This window comes from Stylophora pistillata, chromosome 7, assembly GCF_964205215.1.
Source record: "Stylophora pistillata chromosome 7, jaStyPist1.2, whole genome shotgun sequence".
Taxonomy (NCBI): Eukaryota; Metazoa; Cnidaria; class Anthozoa; order Scleractinia; family Pocilloporidae; genus Stylophora; species Stylophora pistillata.
Genome location: NC_142525.1, coordinates 19791683 through 19813950, shown reverse-complemented (window position 1 = coordinate 19813950; position 22268 = coordinate 19791683). Strand labels below are relative to the sequence as shown.

The 22268-nt window shown below is 38.9% G+C and overlaps 1 protein-coding gene and 1 pseudogene across 2 annotated transcripts; one reads left to right on the top strand and one right to left on the bottom strand.

Moving 5' to 3' along the window:
• Nucleotides 1–309: 309 nt before the first annotated feature.
• On the top strand, nt 310–14748 carry LOC111330858 (cystathionine beta-synthase-like protein). 2 transcript variants are annotated; one of them, XM_022935823.2, is made up of 17 exons: nt 310–1157; nt 1239–1345; nt 1440–1574; nt 3950–4029; nt 4631–4700; nt 5213–5277; nt 5547–5616; nt 6222–6313; nt 9395–9472; nt 10189–10321; nt 10712–10817; nt 11412–11492; nt 11783–11878; nt 12697–12735; nt 13092–13200; nt 13536–13620; nt 13995–14748. In XM_022935823.2, exons 1-17 carry the CDS (start codon nt 1009–1011, stop codon nt 14150–14152), a joined length of 1653 nt encoding a protein of 550 aa, XP_022791558.2. In that variant the 5' UTR covers nt 310–1008; the 3' UTR covers nt 14153–14748. The 2 variants fall into 2 exon arrangements, with proteins under 2 accessions (XP_022791558.2, XP_088583574.1); XM_088727448.1 differs by lacking the exons at nt 310–1157; nt 1239–1345; nt 1440–1574 and adding an exon at nt 1612–3636.
• A 797-nt stretch (nt 14749–15545) lies between these two features.
• On the bottom strand, nt 15546–16574 carry LOC148726985 (uncharacterized; annotated as a pseudogene).
• Between the last annotated feature and the right edge of the window lie 5694 nt (nt 16575–22268).

Below are 22268 nucleotides of genomic sequence, written 5' to 3'. Positions count from 1 at the left end.
TGTGTTTAGCCACCTTCAATTGTAAAGAACGAAAAAATAGAAACTGTGATATTAATAAAATCCACATGAACGCGTACGTTCTAGCATGAAGAAGAAAGCAGTTATCGTCGTGGTCACGTGGTCTCCGATTTTATTTTTTTCCAGAGGAAGAGGATCTTGGAAACAGTAATTGAAATCTCAAGTGATCTTTATCCAGAGTGTTTTAATGCCGGCACTCAAAATGTCTCGGAGAAATTGCCAATTCGTCTGAGATGTTTACATGGCCACACCTCACTAGCCTCTGAAGATGAAAAACAATTTTAAGCTATTAAATAAAGCATTCAGCTCATTCAGGGATTCAACTTAAACGTTTACAGACTCTTGCACGAATTCAAAGTTCTATTTTTGTGTCAGCGTGCGTGCGAGATATGAGGCATGAAAGAACAGACAAAAAAAAAACCCAAAACAAAAGGCACTAAAGAGTTGCTCGAGGCACTTGCTAAATATAACAAAGCTGCTAAATTCGTGAATCCACTCTAGCACGTCCTACATACTCCTATCGTTCGCGCTAACGACGTTTGTATACGATTGACTGATTAACTGACACATATTAAGTGAATTTCTTTTGATCACTCTACCCTTTTGATACTTTGCAAATTTTGTTTCAGGTTTCTTTTTTAAATCATTTCCAACGTAGCAGCTTAAATGTTGTACAAAACGAAGTTCGGTCGGCCTCATACATACCCAGACGTGACAACTAAGCACAAACACACGCTCACCAATGAACCAAGAGAATATTTTAATAGGTACTACATTTCAAATCAAATTTAATTGAGCATACTACGAAGTTCCATTATAGCTAGACGCTGATGACGCCAACGTGTGCACTGCCACTTTCTTTAAATAGCTCCGCCTTTTAAGTGCTCGCCAAATATCCCGAGTGCTTCATATCTTGATGAACACACAGCTGACACTACAGCATAAAATCTTCAACACCAAATTTGTGCTCCGTAAGTAACAGGCATTCAGATGGCACCTGGTGAAACGTCCCACCAAGAATTAAAACGATCAAGTTCTGCCGGTGATAAACGGCAATGGGTTCGGCCTGATTTACCTTCGAAATGTACTTGGCACTTGAGAGTGAAAACTGAATCTCCACATCAACACGAGAAGACCACGTAAGTGATCGAACTGCGTTTAGGGAAACAAGACCAGTTATGTCGTTTAATGAAAAGCTAACTCTTTGCCGGATTTCTTAGGGTGACAGAAAACAAAGTAATTCCAAATATTCTTCATCGCATTGGAAATACCCCGCTAGTTCGAATAAACAAGATTGGAAAAAGCTGTGGCTTGAAATGTGAATTGCGTGAGTACAAGTTTAAGTTACGTGTGTCATTAGACCATGACTGTGACTTTATTGTAGTCAGCTTATGAATAGTGGTGTTGTATTTCATCCTCAGTGGCAAAGTGTGAGTATTTCAACGCAGGAGGTTCAGTGAAGGACAGGATAGGCCTTAGAATGATTGAAGATGCTGAGCGCCAAGGAAAACTCAAACCTGGAGACACTCTCATTGAACCCACATCGGGAAATACTGGTTAGTCGGTCTACAATGTTCTTTACTGTGAATTAAAATGATTATTACTCGTATCATGTGAAATCTTTAACCATATCATCAGTTTTTGTGCAGTCGTTCCCACACATTGTGTGTATCTCAAGTACTTCATTGTTTGCCGGAGTTTGCCAAATTCGTTGTTCACGTGATCAAAAAAACCCACAACATTGGGCATAAAGTTATTGGCTAATGAAGGAGTAAGAAGTCACCCATCATTTAAACTCGTTCGTTCCCATAATCCTCTCCCCTCCTCCCCTTGAAAGGTATTCCAGCTGCAGCTAATCTAACATGAAAAAAACGCATGGAGAATGGGTCCTTGATTAAATTCTGCCAAGGCAGAAGAACTGTATTTTTCGGAAGGTATGGAAGACGAAGTACTTTCTTTGGTGAGAGGAACTCGAGAAAGAATGAGTAAGGCCGGATATGACGATGACGAAAAGATTTTATCTCATGAAATTGGTTTAAAAGTTCTATGGAGCAGTTTATTTAAGAAAATTAGTGATACTTCTTTCGCTGGCTTTAAAACGCTGGAATACTGATAAACCCTGTCCAAACGTTTTTTTTTTTCAGCTCTAGATTGTTATTTTTCTCCCCAAAGTTTTGAAATACAGCTCATCCGAAAAGATAAGAATCAGGGGTCATCGACTGACGTGTGATTTAAATTAGGGACATTATTAAACATCCATGATTTCCCTAGTTCTAAAGACAATTTTGACTAACTAGTTAGTAATCATGTGACCCTGCATAACTTAAAATGTATCTTGCTCAGGAAACATTTATTGAATGCAATGAACGTCCAGGTTTGAACGTGAACATGGCTGAGGCTGGTCGAGTGCTTATGGCGGGATATCTGTTATGCTCTCTTATCTGAACTACTCGGCGATTCCAGACAATCTGAATAATTTGTCGCTAGCTCTCCGCTATTTCTTGAAACACAATAGAGCTGCCTTTGGCTAACAAACAGCGCTTTTCTACTTAATCATAAAAATTACAATTTCCTTGATTGTAATTGATTCAAAACTCCTATTTTCCACTCATTCACTTGCCAAGTTGTTATCAGGCAGTTCGTTATCGGACAGTTGAATACACTACTGATATACAATACACTAACCAAATTCAGTGTTGTAGTTCAACCCAGCACAACCTTAGTTTCTTTTAAGGCAAATTTTCCTTTTCTTTCATAACTTGGTTATTCTTCTTTTCTCACCATTGTAATTTTTATGATTAATTGGTAATAAAACTTTGTGTCGTCCAATTCGGTCTGTAATCATACAAGTGATAAACAAATCGGACGGTTGTCCAATTCACTCATATGATTACGAAAATACGAAAACAAATAGATTTTTATACATTCAGTACCTGCGCGCTAGGAAACAGTAAGTTTTGTTTTTTTTCGCGAGTTTCAGGGTTTCCCAAAACGACTCTCGTATACATTAAGCGCACATACATCAAGTGTATTAAAAACATTTTATTTTCTTTAACTTTGAAAACTGACGTCCAATATACACCTTAAGAGCTTGACAGCTCTTGTCTACGGGAAAATTTAATTCCAAAGTAGACCAAAACTTCTTTGAGAAGTGCATGGCCTATTTTTTGTCTAAACGAAAAATTCTCACTACAAAATATATGTAGGCATGAGCGGAGATTTGTCTGGAATGGCGATCTTTGGGTTTTATATCTTCGTTAGCACGTACGAATTTGACAATGTTTGGATGTTTGTTATTAGATATTTATTTTCCATTGCTGTTAAAAATAAACTAAAACCCGGTGACAATGAATTGATGTATTTTAAGTCCTGTGAATGTCTGCTATTCCGCATGCTCAACTAAAAACAGTGGGACCTTTTCTCAAGAATTCCTGTCGACAATTTCAGCTGTACAATATTGATATCGCTGATCGGATGCTCTGACTGACCTCTTAAGTGAAACGGGACCCAATGGGCTATTTGTTTTTAACCATGAAATAATGATAGTGTCTCCTTCCCCATTTTCTCTTCCATGACCCTCAAAGTAAGGCGGTGAACTTCACCAAGTACAATAAACAGGTGACAGTTTTTTTCTCCGTACAGTATATTAAACCTTTTTTCTGCCATGGTGAAGAAAATGGACAATTAGACAATTGAGAAGTAAACTGAAGGCGATGGTCTTTGAATCAATAATATATCGCACCACTACGATTTTTACTGGTTACATATGTAACAAACTAATGCGTTCCTAGGGGATGAATGTAGCTCTTAAACAGAGGTATGCATCATTGTCATAAAATAACCCGCGTATTTATCAGGATCACCTGTGGCAGTGTATACGAACACTAAGAATAAACATACCCTATATAAATCGTGTTGTATCTCCTTACAGGGATTGCTGTTGCTTTAGCAGCGCTTGTGAAAGGTTATCGTTGTATTATAGTCATGCCTGAAAAGATGAGTAAAGAAAAGGTATCAAAATTGTCCATAACAATGCATAACATGAAAATTTACATATTCTGCAAATCTTCCTTGATCCTCCCAAATAAAATAGACGAGGGAAGGCATTGGCTTTTTGTTTGATGTTCTTGTAATGTCAATCCTTTTAGCGGGAAAGTATGTGTATCACCCTATAAGACGTAAATCTACAAGTTATTCAGTTTCAGGTGTTGTTTATTGTCGATGTTTGCTGTCTTAAAATTCCCGCGAAAAACAAAAGGTCGCCCACCACAAAATACAACTCCCGCAAAGTGTTTTACATGGTATCCAGTCCTTGCACGGGATCAGAATGATATCATCAAATAGCAGCTAAGCATTAACTGATGCGGCTTCGGAACAAAATGATTCAGATTTCAGGGATATTCTGTCTAAATTCTATTCTGTCATAATATACAACACAATTTTGTTGTATATTATGATTCCTTCAACCAAGTTACCAGAATAACGTATCACTTACCTCAAATGGATTAGCTTTATTGCAGTTAGTCTTAATCTCAGGAATTTCTTAAGGATTTTTGGCTCATTTGATTCAATTATTGTCTTCAGCTCTGCATGACCTTCTAATGTTTTTCAGGCGGATGTCCTACGGGCTTTAGGTGCAGAAATAGTGCGTACACCAACAGAAGCCAAGTTTGACTCACCAGGTGAACAAGATATGCGCATAATAGCAACAATATCAGTAATCACCATCCAGGATAAGGAAGCGTTCTCCTGTTAGTACCTGTCTGTTTTGGAGAGGGCCCACACCCCCCATCAGCCATCTGATATCTTGATATGTATTCAACAACAGTATGAACTGTAGGAGAGGACAAACCCTCGTTCCATTGTTAATAAAAAAAAGTGTAGTTAAACAATAATTCATCCAAATGGTGCTCAGCGGTTCATCTCTAAATACTTAATTTATCGAGCTTTCCTTCATATTAAAGGTAGTTTTCTTTACTTGTTGCCTCTGTTTCCTATAAATGGCTTAGCATTTTCTTGAAACATACCAGCCTTCGCTCCACTTGGCTCACATGAGTTATTCATTCATGTCAAGACATTTCCATTGAGGAAACGATAAAGTTTACCGTTAGAAAAGAAACTGTGCGTAAGGTACAGCTTACCTGGTTCAAAAGGAAGGGGATCATGTTCATAAAGTGTTATCTGTTTATTTCAGAATCACACATTGGTGTTTCTCAACGACTTAACAGCGAGATCCCAAATTCCATTGTCTTAGATCAGGTGATGAAAATCAGACATGAGAATATAAACTGCTGAATAACATTTATTCAATTTATCATCTGATCCATTTTGACATCTTTGGTTTACCTGACACATTGTAAATTAGCTAACTATACTAATTTTTTCCAAACATAACGATTACAAGGATTTTGTTTTTTAAATCAAGTCAGAAATTAATAGTAAGGTTATATATCAATTGAATATCATTTTTTTTTTTTTTTTTTAACATGCGTTATCTTATAAGGCTAAGATTTGTTCCTTTTTACTAGTATCGAAATGCGAGCAATGCCTTGGCTCATTATGATGGAACAGGTGAAGAGATATTTCAGCAATGTGGTGGTAGGTGTTCTGTTTGATTTGCTTGTATGTAAACAATTGTAAACAATGTATGTAAACAATTTTATTACACGACTCGGGTAGTCAGAGGGCCAATAACTAAAATTAACCAATCAAAATGCTCTATTGCCGGTCCAATATTCTCTAAGTATTGGACCGGGCAATGTCCCGAATGGTTCCGAATGATACCACACTTATGTACCTTTGAACTTCAGTCGTATAATAAATCTCTTATTAACCAAGCTTGCTCGGGACCGTACTGGAAGAATATCGGCCCTCGTTCTTTTTTGTAAGGACCTCGCTGCGCTCCGTCCGTACTGTCAAGACCTCCGGCCGATATTCTCCCAGTACGGCCCTCGCGCTTGGTTAATAAGTTATATGTAAACAATGTATGTAAACAATGTGTGTAAACAATCGTAAACAATGTATGTAAACAATTGCAAACAATGTATTTAAACCTCAACAATTGAATTAAAGCTGTAAAAAAGTGGCGGTGTAAAAAAGAGTAATTTAGTTCTTGATGTGATGCAATATTTTTGTGAAAAAGTGCTGTATAAAATTTTTGCACCCGTTGAACTGATTCTTGTATGGTGTTGTGTTTCATAAAGGCAAGGTTGACATGGTGGTACTTGGAGCTGGTACTGGAGGTACAATCACAGGAGTAGCAAGGAAGATTAAAGAAAAATGCCCTAACGTTCAGGTATCAAAAATGAGGAGCTATTGTAACTCTTTATCAGTGGTTATATATTACATGATATTGTAAATATACGTTCAGAAACTGATAAGATTTTAGGAAGATCATCAGCAAGAGAATATCAATTGTCATCAGACACTAAAAGGTTCGGAGAAAGAGTTTAAACTGAACCGTGTGTTTTCTTGATGTAACATCTGATCACAAATTCCTAGGGCCGACATGGTGTTTCAATTCTTGAAAGGAACTCAGATCTTTTCATCGTGCGACGCATCGCTTTTAACAATGTTAACCATCTGTCTATTTATGTTTTTAAAATTTCAAATGATGTGATGTAAGTGTGATGCTGGGCGGCAACGGTTTCCTGAGTTCTGTCTTATTCGTTTCATTTCTTCTTTCCGGTTTCCGTAATGAAGGATTCTTTTGCTGTAGATTACCTCTAACTGCCTGGGGTTCACCTTCGACGATTTTAGTCGTTTCGGAATCGGGTTTTGTCCTCGTGTACCGGTTCACAAGAGCCAATACAAAGACCAAACAATACACAATAGCTAACCGATGACTCCTAAACAAAGAAGGAACAATGGTAATTCCCTTGTGAACCGGTACACCAGGACAGAACCCGGAATCGCCGTCTGCTTCAGAAAATCAGATATTTTTCGCGGGGCCGATTCTTTCTTGGACAAATGCAGTTGGAGATGCAAATTTTGTGGACCAGAATACTTACAATGGAACTGATTTTGCTAATGAGCTCTCATTGTTGCTGCTAACCTGGTACGCCACGGCCAGCAACAGGTCTGTCACAAATAATGGAACCTTATGCGTTAACAAGGCCTTATTGTCATCTTTTTGGGGTTGGAATTTCAAGATCAAACGCCATAAAAGACCGTGTGCGTATTATTCAAATTCAACGGCAACATTCCATTGCTTACTTGTTGGCGACTTAGTAGACTGACTTCTACCCAGAAGATGCATTTCGTCTGCTGATAAAATTGTGCCACCATTCTTTACTTTTACGATGCTATCAGTTCGAGATGTTAAACAGCTTATCCAGAACTCTACCCTTAAATCCTGCCCTCTTGACCCTATGCCGTCCCCACTGGTTAGCAAATGTGACGATCTTCTCCCAGTTCTCACAAAGATCGTTAACAACTCATTACAGTCCGGATGTTTTCCTGAAATCTGGAAAGAGGCTTAGTTTTTCCATTGTTAAAGAAACCCGGTCTTGATGTCATCTTTAAGAACTTCCGTCCTGTGAGCAATTTGTCTTTTGTGTCTAAGCTCATTGAAAAGGCTGTTTTTGATCAGATTCATGGTCACCTTGTTTGTAATAACTTATACCCAGTTGCGCAGTCGGCTTATAGAAGAAATTACAGCACTGAAACAGCACTTTTGAAAGTAATGAACGATATTCTGTTGAATATGAACAAACAGCACGTGACTATCCTTGTATTGCTTGATCTAAGTGGTGCCTTCGATATCGTTGATCATAGCATTCTCCTTGACAGATTATCGTCAAAACTTAGTTTGAATGTCACTGCCCTTGCCTGGTTTCGATCTTATTTGTCTGGCCGTTTCCAGCGAGTGTCTGTTCGGGGAGCTGTATATGATAAGTTCGACCTGCAGTATGGTGTTCCTCAAGGCTCGTGTCTCGGCCCATTTCTCTTTACAGTTTATGCAAGCGCACTGTTTGATGTCGTGGAGAAGCACCTCCCAACTGTCCATTGTTATGCCGATGACTCTCAGTTATACATCTCTTTTAGTCCCACGATGCACTCTGGCCAGGCTGATGTAGTCGCTTCTATCGAACATTGTATTCAGGACATCAGGCAGTGGATGTCTCAAGACAGGTTACTCATGAATGATGCCAAAACTGAACTTCTTTTGATCGGCACCAGACAGCAACTTGCTAAAATCACAATTGATGGCATAACCGTTGGACACTGTCATTACTCCACAATCTCCCGTTCAGAATCTGGGTGTATGGTTAGATTCTAACCTATCAATGGGTGATCACATAACGAAAACAAGCTCTGCAGCATTCTATCATTCGTATAATATCAGGAGGGTAAGGAAGTACCTTAGCAAAAAATGTACTGAAACTCTGATACATGCCTTTATTTCTAGCCGCCTTGACTATTGTAACAGCCTCTTATACGGAAGTTCTTAAAGATGACATCAAGACCGGGTTTCTTTAACAATGGAAAAGCTAAGCCTCTTTCCAGATTTCAGGAAAGAAAGTCCAGAACTCTGCTGCACGTCTTGTATTTGAAGAAAGTAAATTTTGTCGTATTACACTGACCATTGGTGAGAGCCCTACACTGGTTACCCGTAGCATATCGAATTGTTTTTATAATTTTATTGTTAACCTTTAAGGCCTTTCATAAACTTGCTCCGACTTACATTTCCGATCTTGTATCTCTGAAAGACACAGGGGGTAGGTACTATCTTAGATCAAATGATGGCAAACTTCTTAACATTCCACCATGCAAGTCTCTTTCCACGCTTGGTGATCGATCTTTTTATATGGCTGCCCCTAGATTATGGAACGATCTTCCCCTTTTTATTAGAAATATATCTTCAGTTAATGCTTTCAAGAAGGCTCTTAAAACTCATTTATTCCAGAAGGCATTTCCTAGCTAATTCATTGTTTTTGTTCTTTTCATAAAGAAGGATTCGTATATAAGACGTTAAAGATTAATTAGTAATTGTAAATAAGACTTTTTGTCAATTGGAATGTGTTTAGGATTTCAGGATTTTGTTGACTTAATGTAATGTAATGCGCAGATGAAAATTTTTTACTCTGTATTGATATTTGCGCAATACAAATCAATAAATATTATTATTATCATTATTTGCCTTTATGTTATTGTAAAACTCTTAAAAGGTTGTTTTAATGTTAGCTTTTTTGTAGATTTGTCATTTATCTTTTTCATTATAATGATTGGCAGCAGATGTAGTGGGAAGTACCCGTCCCAAGAGTCAATGACACATCATACTCGCATGCAATTTTATTCACTCATTCTCATCTTTTATATTTAATCAGTTATTCATTGACAAGGTTATTAAACGTTTGTATATCTATTTCAATAGATTGTAGGTGTTGATCCATATGGATCCATTCTAGCTGAACCAGAAGAGCTTAATAATTGTGACAACCCAACAAAAAACGTAAGTTTCCCGAATTGATTACCGATTATATGCTGCGATAATTTGTTCTTATAATGAAGCATGATCGTTTACCTCACGTTGTGAGGACAGCGAGACTGCCAGACTTATGCAGAAGCGAATAAACGAACATGACGGAAATAAACCACCCGCTAAAACACAGACCTTTGCCGTATCAGAGCGCGCACTCGAAACCGGACATCGCCTGCTCTGGAAAGAATGAGTAGTAATATTTATTGATCGGTTTTCCTAGTGTAACACATACAGGTGATCCACATTAGACCTCACGCTAACAACATGTCCACGATCAAAAGGTTCAAGGACAGGAGGATTACAAGATCGAAGACTCTGTTGCAGCGGACCACTGAGGGAACAGATATTCCAAATGAAAGATCAATCGTAATTCCAAGAGAAGCCTATACTCTTGCTGAATTATACTCCGTAAAGTAAACCAGAAAATCATTAGAAAGGGATAAAAACTTTCATTTCATGGGGACTTAGATAAGTTATAGGGAGCGAACCCGCACTAGGATTTTCTGGAATTAAGATCAACATCAGCAAAAGTTTTAAGCCAATTTCACATTTTCTTTAAGTTGGCTGAATTACAATTGTAGCTTGCTTCAATCATAATGAAAGATAATTTGCTCTCACGTGTATCGACATGATGCCATCTGGAAACAAAGTTGGTTATCTAAGCCGCTGTCACTTGACTTCTTCAGGTTGAAGGCATTGGTAAAGACTTTTTTCCGACTGTTCTGGACCGTTCAGTCGTTGACAAGTGGTACAAAGTTGGAGACAAAGAAGCATTCACTTTTGCAAGGAGACTCATAAAAGAAGAAGGATTGCTGTGCGGTGTGTTTTTCATAGAATATACACCACTTGAAGAAACTCTGTTGCAGAGTGTCTTCATCCATCCTGAAAATGATTGATGGCTTCAGAAGCCATTTGGTTATGGTTATAATTCAATGTGGATACTGGCAGGTGCAATGATCAACACTAGAGCACTGTCATTTGACGATAGTTACTCTTCACTAGAATCCAGCTCGCCTCTCAGATTGATAACATTTCAGAGGCAATCACCGCCGGACAAAACCTTTCTGAAAGACAATCACACCATAACGAAATCATACGCCGCCTTAAAAACCATCACGAACCAGACGGTATATAACTTAAGTGCATGTATATGTGTCAATAAACGAAACTTTTCCAATAATCAGTTTATATTTACCATTTCTTATTTAGGAGGTTCTAGTGGAAGTGCAATGGCAGCTGCAGTGCAGGCAGCTCAGACTCTGGGGGAGGGACAGAAGTGTGTTGTCCTTTTACCTGACTCTGTCAGAAACTACATGTAAGTTCACAACAGGAATTATATCAGATACAATGAAATATATGAAGTTCATATATTTTGAACTGCGGTATTAGGTACATATAATGCACGATCCTCGCAGTTGATAGCGCTATTCAAGCAATAGCGAAAATCAGACCTGAAAAAAATCAGGCCTGTACGGGATTCGAACCACCGACCTTTGCGATACTAGTGCAGCGCTCTAGCAATTGAGCTAACAAGCCAACTGGGAGCAGGCCGTTAAGTTGATTCGTAATAAACCCGTGAAAGTGATAAATCAGATACAATGAAATATATGAAGTTCATATATTTTGAACTGCGGTATTAGATACATATGATGCACGATCCTCGCAGTTGATAGCGCTATTTAAGCAATAGCGAAAATCAGACCTGAAAAAAAATTTTTTCAGGTCTAATTTTCCCTATCAACTGCGAGGATCGTGCATCATATGTAACTGGAATTATATTCCGCGAACGATTGCTTTCAGCAAAGTAGCGTTATACCATAACTATATTTAATGATAAAAGTTATTTTAAACAAACAAGTAACAACTGAGGAATTCATGTTAGTTTACAACTGCTTGATGACATTCACAGGACAAGATTCTTGAGTGATGACTGGATGGAAGACAAAGGATTTCTTGAGAAAGAAAGGAATGGAGACAACAGCAAATTGTGGTATGTTCCTTTTGATTAAGTACACTTTAAACTAAAGGCAGTGTCACTCTGGTTGCTTTCAATGAAAACTGTCTCACAATTTAATGTATAAAATCTTGTCTACACCAACTGTCATATCTGTTTTCTTGCAATAGGTAGCGGTAAAGTATATATGACATTTGTTGCTAAAAAAGCAAAAGCGTTGCTCGACTTACACATTACATCATTTTTAGTTGGTGATTGTTCTTGCGTTATGCATCTCAACATACCATCTTTGTTACATTACTAACAAGATTTATATGATTTTCAAGGTGGTGGACAAACAAAATCTCCTGCATCAACCTTTCAAATCCCTTGACTGTCTTGCCAACTGTTACCTGTCAACAGTCGATTGACATAATGGACAGGTATAACATCCATGCATTGACATTTTTTAAGGAAAGTTATTGTAAGTTGTTCCCTGTACTCTGAAATTAATTTTTGATAGCTTCCCGATTTTTTGGTTCTTTCCAATAAGTTTTTAAGGACAACAGATTTGCATGAGTTAAACTGTGGCTGTACTCAATTTTGAATATAGTGACGCAACTTTTTCGTCCCCGAGAAATAAGTTTCTTTAATATATTGTCCTATTTAATGTTGATATTTTTACAGACTACCGCTCAAAGAATCTGCAAGAATTGAAAAGATTTATTATAAAATTCAAGTGAACTTAGTTTTGAATGTTTATTAGAAAGTGGAATATTATAACTAAGTGAATCTGTTCTTCCGAGAAGCGTGGTCTAAAGATAACGGAGGCGCCTATAGATGAGCTTACGTCTCCGCCGAAGAGAAAATGAGAGAACAGGGAGGGAGGCCCCGGTTCCAGGCTTTTTGGAATGCACCAATTTCACAATTAATAAAAAATTTCTCAGGGGGGAAAACGTTGTCCGAGACGTCCACACGAAGGCTATCTGAACTTTAAAGATATCAATAGAAATTTGCTTTATCGGCATGACTACAAGCTCAATTTTGATGACGGCTTTTTTTTTTTCGAAAAAAAAATGCAAATGCTACTATTTTCGTTTTGCCGAGTTAACCTCCCGACCAAAGTTTTTTAGTAAATGTAATTGACATATCCCGGCAGCCGACGCACTGATTGTCTCTCTCTGTTCTCTCTTTTTATCCATATTACCCTTGATATTGAAAATAAAATAAAATCCTAAATTTCATGACATTCTTTATGTAGAAATGGTTTTGATCAACTCCCAGTTGTCGACGAAACAGGGTGAGATTTTGGTTAACTTTTCTGAGATTTTCTATCAGTTATATAGTCTTTTGTGATATTGCTACATATTCATAATATCGTCAAGATTTTCTAAAAAAAAAAAGTCGCTATTTTTTCTCGTCAGTTCCCACAGCCAGAATTGTAGGTCTTTTAAAAATGCGGTGAACAACTATTTTTGTTTTCCTCCAACCAAAGGTCCGTGATACTTACCTTAGTTCATCCAGGCATTTTGAGACGTCCATTCTTTTAACTGAATTATGGAATGCAATTTAAATATACACCTTTCAACACAAGTCTCAATCTTAACAGAACAGCCGTTCCTAATTCCATTCCTAATCACTTTTCAATCATTTCAGGTCCGTGATGGGCATGGTAACCCTTGGTAATATAATGTCCCAGATGGTTAGTGGACGAGTAACACCTGAAAGCCCCATTATCAACTCTGTTTACAAAAACTTTAAAAAGGTAATTAGTGTAAGGTCGTTGAAGCGTTCCCTTCCTATGCTGTAAGCCTCTTAAAAGCATAGAGCGGGCAGTGGTAATTAGTGTAAGGTCGTTGAAGCGTTCCCTTGCTATGCTGTCGGGGGTCAGCTGCTGACTGAAAAGCCGATTGAACGGCCAGTGAACTGGTGGCTGTCAGAAATTGAGACTCACACTTTTAAAAGAAGTCTCCGGTGTCGTGATGTTCAAATGTATCATGAGTTCCAGTGTTTATTAAGATATCATGGATTTTCCTGTACATACACAGGGAGGTAAATTCGTCCTCTAAATGAGTCCTAATTATCTATTTTTGTCTTCAGGTTACGCTGGATACCACCCTTGGCCAATTGTCCCGTATCTTGGATCATGATCACTATGCCGTTGTAGTCCACAGGCAGCGACCCCGTAAGTGATTTGCTATTTTATGAAATGATGATGCAATCATAAAATACCTGATATGTATTTGCTCGTGTAACCCCACTTGGAATCCAGCGTGGCTAGCGTGGAAAGAAAGGTGACAGTTTGAGCGTGAAGTGCAATAGTTTGAATGTCATGAGAAGGCAATAGCTTCCTTGAATGTGTTCCATCCGAGATCACGGCCCGCGACAATTTCGCTTCACACTCACCTTCCCTCTTTAGACTCTCTTTAAACCTCTCAAGCTGCTGTTACAGCACTTTTCCCGTGCATTTTGATATTACTGAAGAACTTCGAGTCATGATTAGTTGCACTACGATCATTTTTTTTTTCTCTATTTCACTGATTTTGTTTCAACCCTCAGATTCTGGTAAAGGAAAGCTGGATGAAAAAGAGATGATATTTGGAATTGTGACACGCATTGACTTACTGAACTTCATTACTCTAAATCAAAATAAGAATGGAGTGAAAAACGGCGAGGTAGAAGAAAAAGAAAAAGAAAATGAAAAAAACAGTCACTGATTGTTTGTCTTATCAAACTGATGTAATCCGTGTGCGATTTTTTCTTGTTTCTCTTCGAAAGAAAGGTTATTCAAACAACTGTAAAGAGCACAAGCCATAATCTGAGAAATCCCACAGGTTAAAATGATGATAGTAGTAACATAATATTAGCTATTTATGAGTGTTGTGACCGTTTTTTACTGGGTCAAATTTGTCTCCATGCGATGTGTTCTTTTAATTCAAGTCATTCAAGGACTTGTTTTAAATGAAAACTATGTTGTGAGTCTGCCCGAAAAGGTTTCTAGAATATTCCGAAATTTTTACGTTAATTTCACTCTCCAGAATTAAAAATTAAATTAGAATTAAAGTGGACTGTCACGTCTGTCGTTGCACGAAAAACGTAATTGCAGGTATGTTGATTGAAACCAAGATATACCTCTAGTTTAATAGTTAGTGCTTGATAAGAGGACGTATGAAAATTAGCGAAAGTGACAGTACGTCATATTCAGAAGCAGTTTTAAAACTTTGTTATCTTGGTGCTGGGAAAATGAAGGGAAATAAAATATAGATATCGTAAGCAATAAAGAAAATAAATAAATAAAGAAGCTGACTGGTCATCTCTGTATCACGTGTTGTTTGTCTGCTATCGGGAGACGTAGGAGACAGTTCTTGATGAGACACAGCAAAGCTTTCTTTTTTAGGTTGTCGTGATCAAGCACGTCTAAAGAATGACGTGAGGATCTCAATACACTCACTGAAGAATCATGCGGTCATTGTATTACAATCAAGTGTCAGGTGACTTATGAAATAGCGAGCTATTGATAACATATTGTAACAATCTCTTGTTCCCTTAACGATTCTAAACGACCGTAAAAATATAACTAGATTAATTGGAGTAATTGTTATCCTCTCTACCTGTGAGAAAATAGTCTCTTTAGCTTTTTAAAATACACACATTAAGCATCTATTCAGTTATATAAATAACTTTAACGCGTCTCTTTAACGTGAATTCGTCAAAGTTAATTTTCATAAAGGAGTTTCCTGGAAATTAGTCTTTTGTCGAGTTCACGATCAGGAAAGAATATTTTACTTTAATATAAGTACGTTTCATTCCTCTTTTGTTTGAGGCGACTGTCAAATGTTGTTCTGTCGCACTTTGTGTTACCACTTGATGCACTTTGTAATAAAAAAGCTGCCGCACAAAACTATGGCTTTAGGGCGTTTTATTGCATCGAATGTTTATATCAATCCTTTATCACAACAATGCATACAAGTTTAAAATAAAATACACTTACTTTATTGATCTATTGACAGGAATACTTTATAATTAAAACGCTAAACTACTAAAAACTAATTTTACTAGTATTAAATTTAAAAACAAAGCTAATCGGGCTAGTTACAATTCAGGAAAAAAGGTCACTACGTAATTTAAACTAAAAATAAAACTAGAAGTAATCTTGTGCTTATATAAATGTAAAATTTACAGTAAGGCTAGTAAACTATTTACTAAAACAATAAGGCTAAAAGGCTAATTACGAAATTCGATACAGAAAGAGGTTTACAAATATGAAATTATTTCATAAAAATAGGTCAGCAGCTGTACAATTTACTTTAAAATCATCTACAACTTCACTTCTAAAAAAGGGCTGGCGCGATCCTTTGATGCTAGTATTTACAGACTTTGATATTTCGAAAGAAATCCTGGTCCTGAGCCAGCCAATAACAAATGGGTGACCTTCAACGTCCTTATCTGCCAATTTCTCCGCTAATTGTTCCATAAACATTGTGCATTCTTTGCCCATCCCGCCGCTGGTTCCAAAAATAAGTGGGTAAAGGAGCCCATCTCGACTTCTAGCACCCTTTGTTGGTACTTTCTCTTCTTCTCACTCTCCTGTTCCTTGAAAATTGCTGCAGTTGATTTCCCCTGGCTAGTTTTGGAGTTGACATGCGTCACTCTAACATCGAAAAATGCTGTCACTCTGCGCGATCAGAAGCCATCAGCCTTCACTTCCAATCTCGCGTCGGAACTTGTTGTGGTGGCTGATCTTAAATTCATCACTTCATTGTCCAATGGCTGGAGGTGAGGCTCCACTTGGACGTTCTTGCACACTTTGCTGAGTAAGGAGGTTAGTAGACTTCTCACTCCATCATGGCGTTGAGCCACAAATCCCCCTTTTTTACATGACAAGGCATGGCTTACGTTAAATGGCTCAGCACAAGCACAGGTAGGCGGTATTTCCTGCAGTGGTAAATTGTACCGCAATCGCAGGGAATCCCTAAACTCTTGCTTATTCAATGCCAAACCCTGATCTTTGAGGGGTACGGCATTGCGCCAGGAACTTGCATCTTTGTCTCTGGCTTGCTGTGTGAGACACAACAGCTCAGGGTCGAGGGATGCCTCGATACTCTCGATTTTGGACCTTGTGTTCGCTGCCTGGAGTGACCGTAGAGTGATCGTAGAGTGACCGTATCATGATAGATGTGTTAACATGGCATAGTTAGTGGGTCCCCCTGAGTAGTACCTTCCTGTGACAATCGCTCAATCACTGCACTGTGTTCCTTACTCTTCGACGTGCTTGATGGTTTCTGGAGAATTAGAGATGGAAGCACAATAAATGCTTTTAGTGCGATTGAATTTTGCTCGAGATTGTAATGGAGCTGTTTTAGCCAGAAAGGCAATTCGTCTATAAACAACTTTCCCGCTCTGCCCGACGGAATGTTGAAAATGTTCTTTCTAAAATGAACAATCTCCTCGTAAATATCATTTCTTGGGCTTTGGTGACTAATGTTGCCCCTCTTTTTCTTCTTTATCTCGGATAGGAAAATGTCAAAGACTAGTAGATTTGGCTGGTTCTTGCTTGTCACGAGTTCACTACTTTTTTTTGTCTTCGGTGATCCCAAAGGAACAGATTTGTACGCACCTAAATTCAATTTCAATTTTATGAAAAAATCTTTCACTTATGTGTGCGCAGCTGTGGAATGGACTACCTACAATTGTAAAACTGGCCAATAATATCAACCTTTCTAAGAAGCTATTGAGAACATTGAAACTTTAGCTGCTTCTCCATTTTATACTTGTATTTAAGTGACTCAATTTCATTGAACAAACTTCATTTTTAAAGTTAATTTTAAATTATTTAAGCTTTTGCCTCACCCTTTTATACCTGTATTTAAGTGACTTTGAATTTTACTGTACAAAATTAAATTTTAATGTTAATTGTTAGTTATTTCAATTTCTAATCAATTAGGTCTTGACAGTATGTATTAGGTTTTTTTAGATTCTTAATCTTAGAGGCACGTACGTATTTTGAACGAGCTCTATGAGCTCCTTGACGCTACGTGGGTAAATAAAATATTGATTGATTGATTGATTGATTGATTGAGATCTCTCAACTCCCCTTTGTTCTGTTATGTAAATTTGAGTTACTACTCTTCTACATACTGAAATTTTCAAGTGTTTCTCTGTTCGCCAAGTTTTTCCAAAACTTCTTGTTGGGTCTTTGTCGCAGGTAGTCGAACTTCTGCAGTGCCATGCTACAGCACCACGGCAGGTTGTGATGTTGATTTTCGTTCTCGTCGATTTTCTGTGGCAGTACCTTTGTTTTGGCATTTTTCAGAGCTGCAGTTACAACTAGGCGAACACGTCTTCCCCGCCGATTTACATGGGCAAACACCACGGCCTTTCTTTTTAGCACATTTCGATTTGCAGTCACAAAATAAACTGATATTGGAGGAGTTTATCAGTCTGTCTGGTTGTGTTACTTCAGTGTTACTTCTTTGCTATTATCTACCACTTGATGGTCATGACCTTGACTATCCGGACTTTTTTCTTCAAGTTTTGCTTATTTTCAACGGTTTTTTATGCTGAAAATAATCGTCAGGTTGACACTACTTTACCACTGCCGTCACGGCCGAAAATAGGGGTGACGCAAAGTCCAATTCTTCCTCGTGTTATTTTTGTTTAGACCAGCCAAAATAATGTAGAGGAGCATAAACATAGAAATATGAGGTGGTAACAGAGTCAGCCAAAGTATCATGCAGATTTTCCCTTCTCGTCAACATTATATTCACTATTACTGTCACTGTCACGATCATTATTGTCATTCGTATCATTATAATTATTATTCCTACAATTGCTATTCTTATTCTTGTCATTAGTCTTATCATTTTTATTATTATAATTATTACTATTACCATATTCATGATTACGATTGTCGTCACCGACAAGAATGATAGTTATTCAGTATTGGGTCTAACAGCCCTCCGACTCTCTATACCAAGTTAATCTTTCTAAAATAATTTTTTTCCCTATTATATAATTCCACACACATGTGTATAGAATTTACTTCTCAATATTTTTATTTTAAGTTCTAGTTATTACCAATCAAAGCTTGGCAAGTTTCAGGAATGTGTTTATTTTAGCAAAGTCAACCTTGGTAAGACTCGAGCGTTAGCGTTTCGAAACTTCAGCTTTGAAACCCTAAACGGTGGCCAAGTGAATTTTACATTATCAACTCAGTTGATAAAACCCAAATTAACTTGTTACTCCCACCGACGCTGCGCCAGTTTCTTTGGAAAGTAACCCCTTCATTCACAAATTTTAGGACACTCTGTGTACTCCGAAACTTTCCACATCGGTTGATCAGTCAGTCGATCGACCGAGAAACTAACCAACGTTTTTCCTTGTCCACCGAGAAAATATATCCATGTTCTGTAGCATAAAAACGAGCAAATCGCTTTTGCCAAGAGGAAGACAGTAGCAAATCCAGGGGGTGGCTTCGATTTCCATTCCTTTGCAAATCAAAGTTTGACAATCGGCAAGTTTAAAGAGGTCATCGATTAACTGAGAAAAACACCGAGCGTTTTATTGTAAGCCCAAATAACAACAACAACAACAACAACAGCAACATTAAGTTAAACACAATGAAAATTACAGCGGAGCTGATGTGGTCGTGTATTTAAAAAGTTAAAAAGTACTATTTACAGGTAAGTAAAACGATTAAAACAATGAAAATTTAAAAAACGTATTTGAAATGTATAAATATAGCGGTTATAAATTAATGACAGGAAGATCGTTTCACCATTACTCTGAGTTTCACGCGCGATCGTCAGACGGTTTATTATCGATAATAAACTATTGACGATCGCAGCGCAAGCTGCGTGAAACTCAGAGTAATGGTGAAATGATCTTCCTGTCATTAATTTATAACCGCTATTGAAACGCTCTGCAACCCGCATCGAACACTTTTTCACAGCCGCAACTTCTCCTTTCTCCTGATGAGGCCCAGAAGGCCGAAACAGTACTGTCTGCAGTTAGTTATATATATATATATATATATATCTGACAAGTTAAAAGGCCTCGAGCCAACAGTGACGCCGCGCCAGAAGGATCCAAAAGGATTCAGTGTCCAAACCTCGATAAATGGTAGGAGAAGTAGTGTAGCACACGAGAACGGACAACTTCGAGCGAAGGAAGACATATACTGAATAAAAAGTCTAAAAAGTTTGATAAAAAACGTTTCGGTCCGAGACCTTCATCAGTTGTTATACAATGACTTACCAATTCCTTAAATATATATATATATTTATATGTATATTTAGATATAGCTCTTTGGCATACAAAGCTCTGCTTTCATGTCCAAATTGAGCGCTGTGGAGTGAGTCATTGCCGCTAGCATTGCGCATAGCTCACTCGGCTTTCCTAGTTTGAGCACTCTGGCATGGCTTAGACGATACCACAAATGTGGGATCTTTTGGGTAACCATATGGGTTCTCCCCCAACATGGCATCAGCACTGCACTGATGAGGTCCAGAAGGCCGAAACAGTAAATTAATTAACACCTTCGAGCGAGACTCTGGCTCGAGGCTTAACCCCAAGAAGACCGAGGGCTTATGGATAGGCTCCCAAGCCGGTAGAACAACTGGCCCCGTTAACATCACCTGGGTGGCCGATAAGCTTAAAATCCTCGGAGTCTATCTTGGTAACACTAATCTGGACCAGGCTAACTGGGCGGATCGGGTTGCAAAACTCGAAACCCGCCTTAACATCTGGCGCACTAGGACCCTGTCCCTTAAAGGCAAAGCTATGATCGTTAACACGCTGGGAGCTTCGGGCCTCTGGTACACTGCCACAGTGGTAAAAATGCCCGAGTGGGTTCACACCCGCATCACCAAAGCTATTTGGGAGTTCCTCTGGAAAGGTAAAGCCGAACTGGTCAAACGCGACACATGCCGGCTCCCCTGGCAACAGGGAGGGTTGTCCGTAGTACATCCCCTCCAAAAGGCGCGAGCCCTTAAACTCCGGTGGATTCCTTCGGTGGGCGACGCGACTTACACCGCTAAATGGGTCTATTTCGCCCGATATTGGGTCGGCTTTCCGCTGAGCCACAGAATTAAAAGCTGGGCGTTTCTCCGCTCCAATAACGTCCCCAAGCATTTAGGGGATGACCAACCCCCTATTTACCGTGCTGCACTGACCCTCGTTGACCGGGTGGGGGGGGGGGGGGGAATTTCGATTCTCTCCCTGACCACAGTGCTAGAACCTTTTATTCCAGGCTAACTCCCCCTCCTCCCCAGCGGCTCCCTTGTGTCACACAGTGGGAACGGAGGTTCGCGTGCCAATTTAATTGGCGCCACATTTGGGAAGAAATCTTTGGTGCCGGTCCGAGCACAAATTGGGAGAGCGAAATTGCGTGGCGGATCGCTCACGGGGTGGTCAAGACGCGGGCTTACCTCAAGTCCTGGCGGGGATTTGCCGTGAGCGATCAATGCGCGGGCTGCGGCGAGCGCGAAACAATTTCCCATGCATTCTGCTCTTGTCGTCTGGTGTCCCCTGTGTGGAGCTGGGTGTCGAACCTGATCAATCAGCTCTATGATTCCCCCTTTTTACTCACTAATTCAATTATTTTATTGCGGCAGGGACTGCCCCGAGGCACCCAGTTCGAGAGCTCAAACACTCTTACCTCCTTTTTAATTAAACTCACGCTCAACGAGCTGTGGGCCGCCCGGAACCTAGGGACTTTTGAATCCCGGAGACCCTCGGCTAAATCTGTAATCTCTAAAATTACTACCCGCATACGCCTCCGCATTAATGCGGCTTTCCACCTTTCGCCAGGTGCGACATCTACCACTCTCTGGGCTCATCGGAACGTTCTCTGCTCCTTTGAGAACCATCAACTCAAAATCAAAGTGTAAATCGCCCCTTGTACATACTTTTTCCACTTCATAACACCCCTGTGCTGGCCCTCCCTAGCTGGTGTACTGCACAGAGAGCACCTTTCTCGCGTGTAAATAGAAAACAGATTTCTCCCGGAGCTGGGGCCCCTTCACTGGGGTACTGCTCAGAGGAGCTAGTCTCCCGTAAAACAACCTGTAAATAGTATAACACCCAACAACTGTCAATAACCTAGCTAATTTCTCCTGCGTTGGGTCTCCTTCACTGGTGCACTGCACAGCGGGCCCTTTACCGTTAATTCACTTATGTGAGCTTTAATTGAGTTTTGTTCTGTATATAACACTAATCATTGTAAATAAAGTTGATTTAAAAAAAAAAAAAGTAGTGTACCGGAAAAAAAAAAAAAAAAAAAAAAAAGTGGTGTACCGGAATGTCCTATGCTCCTTTACGAATCAGCAACTAATAATAAAGATTTAAACCCCCCTCCCCAACACGCCCCTTCGCCGGGTCTCCTTAATTGGTGCACTTTGCAGAGGCTCCCCCCCACCTGTATGAAACCTTTCCTAAACAACTAGCACTTACGCCTCTAATGTAATCCAACTCGTCCACCAGCTACGAACAATGAACCCCTAGTAATGCATTAGTTCCCCAATGCACCGCATTGCACAGCGGTATTCACCTTCAAATGTTCTTTTATGTACGATCAAATGTAATTTCCCCTGATTTGTTGTGATCCCAATCACCGTATCTAAATTATCCACTTATTATAATCAATCATTGTAAGCAATCAACTACCTCTGTAAATAAAACATTGATTTAATAAAAAAAAAAGAAAAAAAAGTGTCTGTAGTTATATATATAAATTCTGTATACGAGGGAAACCCTGACCCTGTACACCCCAAATAATCATACTTAAATAGAATAAATGGTTGCCCTGAGCGGGATTTGAACACATGTCCCCCT